Here is a 12,015-nt window from a genome sequence, read left to right as displayed (position 1 = left end):
TCGGTCCTAAAGGATTTCCCCCTTATCCTTATACTGTGACCCCTTGTTCTGGACTTCCCCAACATCTGGAACAATCTTCCTGCATCTAGCCTGTCCAACCCCTTAAGAATTTTGTAAGTTTCTATAAGATCCCCCCTCAATCTTCTAAATTCTAGCGAGTACAAGACGAGTCGATCCAGTCTTTCTTCATATGAAAGTCCTGACATCCCAGGAATCAGTCTGGTGAACCTTCTCTGTACTCCCTCTATGGCAAGAATGTCTTTCCTCAGATTTGGAGACCAAAACTGTACACAATACTCCAGGTGTGGTCTCACCAATAGCCAGCAGTAGAACCTCCCTGCTCCAGGAAGTGAATGGACAGACGGTGTTTCCTTCAGACTGATGGAATGAGTATCCATGGTAGCAAATCTGGTAGAGCTGCTGCCTCACAGCGCCAGAGACCCAGGTTCGATCCTGACCTCGGGTGCTGCCTGTGTAGAGTTTGCACGTTCTCCCTGCAACCGTGCGGATTTCCTCCGGGTGATCCGGTTCCCTCCCACATCCCAAAGACGTGCGGGTTTGTAGGTTGTTAATTAGCCTCTGTAAACTGTCCCTGGTGTGTAGGGAATAGATGCGAAAATGGGATAACATGGAACTGGTGTGAACGGGTGATCGATGGTCGGCGTGGGCTGAAGGACCGGTTTCCATGCTGTATATTTCAATCAATCAATTAATCAATGTCAGCCCATCAATCAATAGAGATTACAGTCAGATAAGGGGTTATGGGGAGAAGGCAGGAGAATAGGGTTAGGAAGGAGAGGTAGTAGTAGCTAGGATTGAATGGCGGAGTAGACTTGATGGGCAGAATGGCCTAATTCTGCTCCTATCACATGAAGCATTATCTGAGTAAATTACAGAACAGGCACGAAGGGCTGAATGGCCTACTCCTGCTTCCAACTTGCACGTAGCCTTGACGTTTCAAATTCCGGCATCTTAAAGCGAGAGAGGCGTGGAACTTGCCCACTTACTTAGTCCGCCCGGTAGCGACTTAACCATGTTCTTTAGCTGAGCAATTTCCAATGCCTCCCACAGCCCGTCATCAGTGCACTTGCACTCGGGGTCCAGGTTAAAGCTGAAAAACAAAAAAGACGTCACAAAGATATCATTGTATTTCTACTCAAAGTGTTTTATATTGAGCGAAACACAAAGTGCTGGAAGAACTCAGGCAGGTAGGCAGCATCTGTGGAAGGAATGGACAGATGGTATTTCGGGTCGGGACCCTAGATCGATCTCAAGAAGGGTCTGCACTTCTGGCGGTGGTTTGATCATTTTAAAGGCAAGATCTTGGTGTTGCAGATACAGATTTCGATCCAAATATTGGCACCAAATGGGCCAACAGGGACTTTCCTGATGGATGGTGACTCCATTCAACTGGTACTACTTTTAGCAGAGTACTTTCACCAAGCAAACCTTTTTTTCTTAAATCACCAATGCAAAGAGCAAAGGTAGACAAAAATGCTGGAGAAACACAGTGGGTGAGGCAGCATCTATGGAGCGAAGGAAATAGGCGACGTTTCGGGTCGAGACCCTTCTTCAGACTGATGTGAGGGTGGGGGGGGGGGGCGGGAAGAAGAAAGGAAAATGCGGAAACAGTGGGCTGAGCGAGAGCTGGGGAGGGGAGGAGAAAGCAGGGACTACCTGAAATTGGAGGTCAATGTTCATACCGCTGGGGTGTAAACTGCCCAAGCGAAATATGAGATGCTGCTCCTCCAATTTACGGTGGGCCTCACTCTGGCCATGGAGGAGGCCCTTGACGAAAAGGTTGGATTCGGAATGGGAGGGGGAGTCGAAGTGCTGAGCCATCGGGAGATCATATTGGTTATTGCAAACCGAGCGGAGGTGTTGGGCGAAGCGATCGCCAAGCCTGCAATGATCGTAAGTAGTTACTTACCGAATAGATCCACTAAACAAGACAGGATCTTGTAAAATGATGGAAAGTCTGGAGCGCAGTGTATGAAGGGGAAGTTTGCTGATATCTATTCCATCAATGACAATTTTGCCTATTGTGTAAATATAAAAAAAGTTAAATAAAAACACACACGGATAACTTAAAACATAGAACATAGAATAGTACAGCACAGGAACGAGCCCTTCGACCCACAATGTTTGGGTCGAACACGATGCCAAGATAAACTGATCTCATCTGCCTGCACTTGAATAACGATCGAAGCCAAGACCTTTCCCAAATTTATTGTCACTGAAATCATTTGTTGTTTTACCATTTAAACAAATGATGCTGACAGATTGATATAATCCATATGCCCTTTGATTGTGGGCCTCAACCCGAAGCAGACAATGGAAAAAAAAAGCTTGTTTAGCCGGGGTATAGCAACCAAGTGACTCCTGGCTGTGGAAAATGGAGTGTAAATCAGTAGCTGAAATGAAGTTCTGCTTTCTTACAGCGAGCCATGGAGAAGTGTACCATACAACACTGACAAAGTGAAAGAGTACGCAAAAGCTGACCTTCAAATATATCCACCATTCTGAAAAAGGCCAGAGATAGGGACGATTTTCCGCTACCCGTACGTCCACAGATCCCGACCTGGAACAAAAAAGATTTTGCATGTTTTTTAGAAGTTAAGTGGGCTTTTTATTGCATCAACGAGCCACTGGAAGTGAACTTATATGATATTTTAAATTAAAAGCAGAAAATGCTGGAAATACTCAGGAGGTCAAGCAGTGCCTGTGGGAATAGAAACAATGTCATAAGTTCTAAGCGCAGAATTAGGCCAGTCGGCCCAGAAAGTCTACTCCGTCATTCAATCATGGCTGATCTACCCTTCCTTCTCAACCCCATTCTCCTGGCACCCTTACTAATCAATAACTCAATCTCTGCCATCAAAATATCCATTGACTTGGCCTCCGCAATGAATTCCACAGATTCACCACCCTCTAAAGAAATTCCTTCTCATCTCCTTTGTCAAGGTATGTCCTTTTATTCTGAGGCTATGGGCTCTGGTCCTAGACTCCTAGTCCTAGTGGAAACATCCTTTCCACATCCACTCTATCCAGGTAAAATTTCATAGAGTCTTAAGGTCATACAGTATGTTAACTCTTAAGCCAACCAAGGTGCCCCATCTACACTAGCCCCACCTGCCCACATTTGGCTCATATCCCTCTAAGCCTTTCCTATCCATGTACCCGTCCAAATGTCTTTTAAATATTGTTATGTTTTCTGCCTCAACTACCTCCTCCGGCAGCTCGTTCCATACACCCACCACCCTTCTGGTTGAAGACCCTTTGTCAGAACTAGGAAGGAGATAAAAGGGGCTCATTAAAGTGCAGAGAGGGTGGGCAATAAGAGATGTCTCTGATGGACGAAGCTGAAAATAAGGTCATGGGGAAAATGTACAAACTCCATACAGCCAGCACCCGTAGTCAGTATTGAACCCAGATTTCTGGCGCTGTAAGGCAGCAACTCTACCACTGCACCACCATGTCGGCTAATCAATGTTCTCCATAGAAACATAGAAGATAGGTGCAGGAGTAGGCCATTCGGCCCTTCGAGCCTGCACCGCCATTCAATATGATCATGGCTGATCGTCCAATTCAGTAGCCTGTACCTGCCTTCTCTCCATACCCCCTGATCCCTTTAGCCACAAGGACACATCTAACTCCCTCTTAAATATAGCCAATGAACTGGCCTCCACTACCTTCTGTGGCAGAGAATTCCAGAGATTCACCACTCTCTGTGCAAAAAATGGTTTTCTCCAGAAATGTTGCCTGACCCGTTGAGTTACTCCATGGCTTTGTATCTTTTTTTCATATAGTGTTCGATTACATCCTTTGCTGATACCACTTTATGCCCCATGCTTACAATATATTTGTAAAATGTCTCTATCTGATGGAAGGACAGTTAGTTAACAAGATTTGTAGAGGTCCTCACCTTTTGGCCAGGTGTGATGTAGGCTTTGACGTGTTTAAGTACCGGTTTGAGAGTTGGGTCATATCGAACGCAAAGATCGTGAATCTTTATCTCTCCTTGCTGTGGCCAGTCTTCTGGGACCTGGGATGGGTCTGGATAGAATGTAAGGATCTTGAATGCATGCATATCAAACGGATATTGTTCATTCAAAACTGAGCAAAAAAAAGCACAACAAGTAAATGGCCTGTCCCACGAGCATGCGACCTGCATGCGGCGAGTGCGACCAAACCGGAAACGGGGGCCGCGCGGAGGTCGAGTGATCCCCGTACAGGGCTGGTCCCACCAGCATGCACCTGCATGTGGCGAGCGCGACCAACCGGAAGCGGGGGCCGCGCGGAGTTCGAGTGACTGACGGAAGTTCAAGCGGAATCCGCGGGAAGTTTGCGCGTGACGTACGGCGTCAAAACGCTGCGTACGGCGTCAAAATGCTGCGTACGGCATTGAGACACTGTGTATTGCATCGAGATGCTGCGCAAGCCCGTCGAGGCGGTGCATACGGCGTTGAGATTGAGACGGCGTTGAGACGGTGCGTACGGCGTCGAGGCGGCTGCGGGCCAGCAGGCCATTGCCGCGCAGAATTTTTTAACATGGTCAGTTTTTCGGAGCTCCGCGCGATTTCTGGACCAGCTCCGCACAACTCCAGACGGCTCCGGCGAACGAAGTGGGACCGGCCCCGCGAGGCCGTATGGCTCAAGCGACCACGTTAGGTCGCGCTTGCCGCATGGAGTCGCATGCTCGTGGGACAGGCCCTTAAGACACAAAGTGCTGGACTAACTCAGCAGGTCCGTCAGCATCTCGGGATAACATGGATAGGAGATGCTGCTTGACCCATTGAGTTACTCCAGCATTTTGTGTCTAAAGCATCCGCAATTCCATGTGTCTACAAAAACCGCAGATGCTGGACATCTGAAGAAAAACACTCAGCGGGTCAGGCAGCAACTGTGGAGAAAGGAGAGTTAATATTTCAGGTTAATGAATATTGGAAACTAAAGGGCCTGTCCCACTTTCATGACCTAATTCACGCCCTTTTTTACTCGTGGACATTTTTCATCAGGCTAGAAAAAATGCCCCGACCTACTTGATGCCACGAGTACCTACGACTAGCATCACGGCCTGCTATGATCTACTACGACCTCGTGACGACCATGCTGTGAGTACGAGTCAAGGGCAAACTCGGCAGAGGTCGTGAATTAGGTTGTGAATGTGGGACAGGCCCTTTAATGTTTCCATTTCCAACGAAGGGTTAGCAACCTGAAATACTATCTCTGTTTCTCTTCACAGAAATGGCCTGATCCATTGAATATTCCAACACTTCCTCCAACCAATTCAAGTTTATTTAAAAGACTCTTTTAGTAAATTGTTCCTCTTGCGAAATTTCTTTCCTCGTTTCCCCACCTGCACTGGTCTCAACCACTAACTGAGACAAATGGGAATTCTACGTGTACTTGCTAGAATTTAGAACGATGAGGGGAGAATCTCACTGAAATCTACCGGATAATGAAAGACCAAGATATAGTGGGGCATGGAAAGTATATTTCCAGTAGCGGGAAGTCTAGGACCGGAGGGCACAGGCTGAGAATAAAAAGACGCACTTTACAATGGAAATTTCTTTAGCCAGAAGATGGTGGAACTGTGGAATTCATTGTCACGGACGACTGTGGAGGCCAAGTTATTGCGTATTGTAAAGCGGATATTGGTAGATTCTTGATAGGAAAGGACATCATAGGTGACAGAAGAAGGCAGGGGAATGGGGTTGAAAGGGAAAAATAGATCAACCATGATTGAATGGCGGAGTAGACTCGATGGGCTGAAGAGCGTAATCCTGCTCCTATGTTTTATGGCCATGTGCAGAAAATTATTGGTAAGATAGGTAACAGCATAATTTGTGCATGTTATAATACTCCAGAAATATGTAGGCATGGAGAAGCTGTGGAAAATAATATCCTCTGGAATATTACATTCCATAAATTGAGAGATTAGATCAAAGACTGGCCTTTCACCCTGCTTCATTTTAACCTTGTGCACTCCATCAAATCTTTTTCCATTTGATCATAACCAATGAGATCATAACCAAGTGAATTATGTTTTAATTGCCAAACATACATGCGTCAGGATGACAATATAAAATTATAAATGATGAAACTACAACTGAGATATCTTCACAACTGAACAATCCTGGACACTCACTGTCTAAATGTAGAAATGAAGGATAGCCATTTCTGATGGAGTCATAGAGTCTTACAGCATGGAAACAGGCCCTTCGGCCCAACTTGTCCATGCTGATCAAGATGCCCCATCTAGGCTAGTCTCATTTGTCTGAGTACTGGAGCTGAACATGCCTGATGCCAGTGCATGAAAACAGAACAAAAACTTACTTTGTAATTACATTCAAGGAACACATTAATATCTATCTATTAATATATAAAAATCTCGTGCCATCCGACCGGCTGCCGTCCACCTGCCTTTCTGCCTTTTGATTCGTTGACGGCTGCTCCTTCCTATCAGCTTCCAACACACTTTGAAACAAAGTTGCAAGACAGGAACACTGAACTTTTCACTGCTGCAGCAGGCAGGGGAGGTGCAATTGAGGGAGGCAGGGGAGTGCTGGAAACTTACATTTGGCAATGGCTTCAGTTCCATTGGAGGAGACGGGTGCATGGTGGAATATTGGGTTGGGGGAATCACACCATTGGGGGAGCAGACCCAACGGGTCTGCACTTGGTCTAGTATACATATAAAGTTCCTCCAGCACTTTGTTTTATGCTCACGATTCTAGGCTCAGTAGCTTCTTGTGCCTCCAAACTGTCAGGCCGCTTATCCAGAGTTATCATATGCACCAATAACTGTACAGAGAGTGTGGCATGGTGGCGCAGCGGTAGAATTGCTGCATTACAGCACCAGAGACCCAGGTTCGACCCTGACTACGGGTGCTGTATGTATGGAGTTTGCACGTTCTTCCTGTGACTGCATGGGTTTCCTCCTGGAGTTCCAGTTTACTCCTACATTCCAAGGACGTGCGTGTCTGTAGGTTAATTGGCTTCTGTAAATTATCCCCAGTGTGTAAGTTATAACTAGTGTAGCGGTGATCATTGTTCGCGTGGGCCGAAGGGCCTATTTCCACACTGTAAACTAAACTAAGCTAAAGAAAGAAAAAAAGACAGAAAGTGCTGGAGTAACTCAGCGTGGAGAACACGGATAGGTGACGTTTCGGGTCGGGACCCTTCTTTAGACTTGTACACCAGTATCCATTATATCTTTTATTTTCATTCCAGGTCTTAATTCACAGGAAGGTGATACGTTGCTGAATCCTACCCATGGTCCCTTCGTAATTCTCACTCTCGATATTCAAGAAACTGTTGACCTTCTTCACAGCTCCCATCTGCACTTCCAAATCGGCCAGGTTCCTCACAACCCAGTTGAGGTAATTACAAAGCTGTGTATAAAAACAAAATTGCATTTAATTAGGGCCACCCGAGATGCTCCAAAGTGCCCCAGACCCAATTGACTTCATTCTTAAAGCAGAGAACTTGCTAACAAAAAGTAAATTGAAGATAGACAAAAAAAGCTGGAGTAACTCAGCGGGACAGGCAGCATCTCTGAAGAGAAGGTATGGGTGACGTTTCGGGGCAAGACCCTTCTTCAGTAGTTCTTTCCTAGATGTAAAGATGTGTGAACCTCATTTCAAGCGTCGAGAGAGTTTCATTATCATACTAGACCAAGTGTAGACCCGTTTGGTCTGCTCCCCCAAAGCTAGATTCCATCACTCACCCGTTCCCCCAGCGCAAGCCGTTCCCCCAATGCAACCCGTTCCAATGCAATATTGCACCACTCACGCATAGCCCCCAACTGCACAGGTGCGGCTCATTTCTCCTCACCCCCCAGCACTCCCTCCTCCTCCTCCACCCTCCCTCTTCACTCCCTAGAGAGGGAGGGGGTAGAGAGGGGGGGTTGGTAGAGAGGGAGGGGGTTAGAGAGGGAGGGGGTTAGAGAGGGAGGGGGTTAGAGAGGGAGAGGGAGGGAGGGGAGAGAGGTAGAGAGGGAGGGGTTAGTAGAGAGGGAGGGGGTAGAGAGAGAGAGGGAGGGGGGGGGTAGAGAGGGAGGGGGAGGGGGGTAGAGAGGGAAAGGGAGGGGGTAGAGAGAGGGGAGGGGAGGGTAGGGGAGGGGGGGTAGAGAGGGGAGGGGGAGGGGGTAGGGGGGAGAGGGGTAGAGGGAGAGTGGGGGGAAAGTGGCAGCTACCCCCTCCTCTCTTCCCCTCCTCATTTTCCTCACCCTCCTCCCCTCACTCCCATTCCCTGCTCCAGCACCTACCCAGGCCATAGAGCAGTGCCAGGGCCTGGAACTTGGCCTGGTTCTTGTATTCGTGTCGGCCCTGGCTGTAGACTGCAGCCATCAGCTTGGTCCCTGCCTGGGTTCCAGTCCACACCCCAACTTCATCTTCGAGCTCATGCCTGACCCCAGACCGAGGCTCGTCCTTGGTTCCAGCGGCGGCTTCTTTTTTCGGGCCAGGTCGCGGTCCCATCTCGGCCCTCACTCCAGCTCGAGCACCAGGCTCGGCTCCAACCCAGGCCCCGGGCTCGGTCCGCGGCACCACCCTCCCTACCTCGGGCTGGGCTACTCCAGCGGGAGTGCCGTTCCTCCCTCGGGCTGGGCCACTCCAGCGGGAGTGCCGTTCCTCCCTCGGGCTGGGCCACTCCGACGGGAGTGCCGTTCCTCCCTCGGGCTGGGCCACTCCGACGGGAGTGCCGTTCCTCCCTCGGGCTGGGCCACTCCAGCCCCTCACCATGCTGCTCTCACGGGAGCACCGTTCCATCCCGGGCAGGGCCGGGACCGAGCCCAGGACGAGTCCTGTCAGCTGCCTCCAGAGTCCCGAGGTCGCCGGCTCCGCTAGGCCTCAGCGTAGACGGAGGCAAAGAAGGGGGATACGACAAAAAGGTCGTATTCCCCCGAAGGGAGTGACAGCAGCCCCCGTTTCACCCCCCACCCCCCTTCCCACATAAACACAGCCTAAAAAAACAAAAACATAGCTACACAAAACGAAAAAAAACAACACAAAAAAGTAAAAGACAAACGGACTGCAGGCGAGCCGCAGCCGTTCCCAGCGCCGCCACTTCCGGATGCACCCCGATGTGGCTGGGATGTGAGTGTGGGCTGTTTTTCAAAGTTTAAGGAAGAATAAATCCGGATGTCTAAAAATGGCATTCTTCTTCTTCTATGTAGTGTTTTTTGGCGGTTGGCAAACAACTTTTTTGGTGCATTACCGCCACCAACTGGCACGGAGTGTGGATCAAACAACACCATTACATATACTAATAACCTATATCCTTCCGAACAAATTGGTTACTCTAAGAAAAAGCAACAGGATTTGATAGCACTTATATGAACTCCCTTGCAAAATATCTACCAAATCAAATTGTACTCTTTCTTTTCTGAACTGCTCACTCATCCGTCCTCTCTCCTCCTCATACCTCTCACAATGTACAATGACATGCTCTATTGTCTCTTCTTGCCCACAGTATTCACATCTGCCTGTATTATGCTTGCCTATTATAAAAAGTGTACTGTTCAGACCAGTGTGTCCAAATCTAATTCTTGAAATTACTGTCTCCTCTTTTCTGTTTTTTCCTGCACATCTCATTTCTCCCACTTTCCTCTGGACTCTGTAGAACCACCGTCCTTTCCGCTCTTCCTCCCATTGCTTTTGCCATCTTTCCTTCAGTCTTTGCTTAATAATGTCTTTGATTTCAGTTTTACCTATGTTAATACTTAAATCAATCTTACTTCTTTTTGTTACCTCTTTTGCTACCTTATCTGCCATTTCGTTTCCTCTAATGCCAATGTGTGCTGGTACCCATAAAAATATGACTGTAAGCCCCATCATTTGAATTCTGAATAGTCTTTGTTGTATTTCAATCAAAATGTGTGGTGTACTGTTGTCTCAAAATGGCAATGCTGCGGCCTGGCATTTGGAGGCAAAGACACACACACACGCACGCACGCACGCACACGCACACACACACCAAAAACTTCTAGTTATATAGAGATATACTGAGCCGCTACAATGACATTCTTACTGCAGTAGTACAACAGGTCTGTGAACACACCACTCAATAGATAATATAATAAACTATTATTAAATCAGTAACATGAAAAAAAACAACTCAATATAGTCCAAATGGGTTAGTGGCTTTACAAGGACGATGCCCCGATTTGAGGGTTTCAGTTGCAGGGAGAGTTTGGATCGACTTGGATTATTTTCTCCAGAACGGCATAGGTTGAGGGGAGACTTGATAGAAGTATATAAAATTATCAGAAGCTTAGATAGCGTAGACAGTCAGAACATTTTTCCTGGGGTAATAATCTCCAACACTAGAGCGCATAGCTATAAGGTGAGAGGGGGAAAGTTTAATGGGGACAAGTTTATTTACATGAAGCGTGGTGGGGGCCTGGCAAGGCAGATACAATAGTGGTATTTGAGAGATGTTTGGATAGGCACATGGAAGTGCAAGAAATAGAGAGATATGGATCATGTAGAGGCAGATGAGTTTAACTTGGCATTATGTTTGGTACATATACTGTGGGCCGAAGGGCATGTTCCTGTGCTGTACTGTTCTATGCTCTATGTAATTTGGATGATTCTCATCCAAGGCACTGGATAATGGTTCAACAGTTTATGCAAGATCAAGATTAAAGGAGTTCTCGTAATCTATCAGTGCTCTCATTAACAAATAAATGCACATCGTAATTTCTTATACAAGGGCGGCACGGTGGCGCAGTGGTAGAGTTGCTGCCTCTCAGCACCAGAGACCTGGGTTCGATCCTGACTACAGGTGCTTTCTGTACGGAGTTTGTACGTTCTCCCTGTGACCGCGTGGGTTTTCTCTGAGATCTTTGGTTTCCTCCCACACTCCAAAGACGTACAGGTTTGTAGGTTTGTCCTCCTACTTACCCCTGGACCATGACCCCACTGACGAGCACCAGGCCACCATCTCCAGCACCATCACCGACTTCATCAACTCCAATGCCCTACCCGACCGAGCCTCCAACCTCATCGTTCCCCAGCCCCGCACGGCCCGATTTTACCTTCTCCCTAAAATCCACAAACCTGACTGTCCCGGAAGACCCATTGTCTCTGCCTATTCGTGCCCCACCAAACTCATTTCCAAATACCTTGACTCCATCCTATCGCCCTTGGTTAAATCCCTTCCTACCTATGTTCAAGACACCTCGGACACTCTCCGTCATCTCCGCGCATTCCATTCTCTAGGCCCTCACCCCCTCATCTTCACCATGGACGTCTAGTCACTCTACACCTCCATCCCCCACCAGGATGGTCTCAAAGCCCTCCAGTTCTTCCTCGACCAGAGAAGCAACCTATACCCAGCCACTGACACTCTCCTCCGCCTAGTGGAGCTGGTCCTTACCCTCAATAACTTCACGTTCGACTCCTCCCATTTCCTCCAAATACAAGGCGTAGCTATGGGCACATGCATGGGCCCCAGCTATGCCTGCCTATTTGTCGGTTACGTCGAGCAATCCTTGTTCAATACATACCAGGGCCCCATCCCCGACCTCTACCTCCGCTACATCGACGACTGCTTTGGTGCCACCTCCTGCACCCGCACACAACTGACTGACTTCATCCACTTCACCACTAACTTCCATCCGGCACTCAAATACACCTGGGCCATTTCCGACACTTCCCTACCATTCTTTGACCTCACTATCTCCATTGCAGGTGATAGACTTCTGACCGACATCCACTATAAACCCACTGACTCCCATGGCTATCTGGACTACACTTCTTCCCACCCTGCTTCCTGTAAGGACTCCACCCCCTACTCCCAATTCCTCCGTCTACGCCGCATCTGCTCCACGAATGAGGCGTTCCACACCAGGACATCTGAAATGTCCTCATTATTCAGGGAACGGGGGTTCCCCTCCTCCACCATAGATGAGGCTCGCACCAGGGTCTCTTCCATACCCCGCAACACTGCTCTCTCTCCCCATCCCCCCCACTCACAACAAGGGCAGAGTCCCCCTAGTCCTCACCT

At 48.2% G+C, this 12,015-nt stretch overlaps 1 protein-coding gene across 1 annotated transcript in view; it reads right to left on the bottom strand.

Annotated features, from left to right (window-relative positions):
* The window catches only part of LOC129707672 (ATP-binding cassette sub-family C member 9-like), a 154,307-nt gene that overhangs the window by 20,419 nt on the left and 121,873 nt on the right, over nt 1–12,015 (bottom strand). Inside the window, exons 33-37 of the mRNA XM_055652854.1 lie at nt 7,277–7,397; nt 3,926–4,056; nt 2,503–2,581; nt 1,931–2,039; nt 1,008–1,111 (exon numbers count right to left, since the gene is read on the bottom strand). Of these exons, the coding sequence (XP_055508829.1) occupies nt 1,008–1,111; nt 1,931–2,039; nt 2,503–2,581; nt 3,926–4,056; nt 7,277–7,397 (544 nt within the window). The remainder of the gene's footprint in view (nt 1–1,007; nt 1,112–1,930; nt 2,040–2,502; nt 2,582–3,925; nt 4,057–7,276; nt 7,398–12,015) is intronic.

Source organism: Leucoraja erinacea, chromosome 22, assembly GCF_028641065.1.
Source record: "Leucoraja erinacea ecotype New England chromosome 22, Leri_hhj_1, whole genome shotgun sequence".
Classification (NCBI taxonomy): domain Eukaryota; kingdom Metazoa; phylum Chordata; class Chondrichthyes; order Rajiformes; family Rajidae; genus Leucoraja; species Leucoraja erinaceus.
Note: the sequence above shows the minus strand (reverse complement) of the source record. Positions and strands in the feature narration are given on the sequence as shown.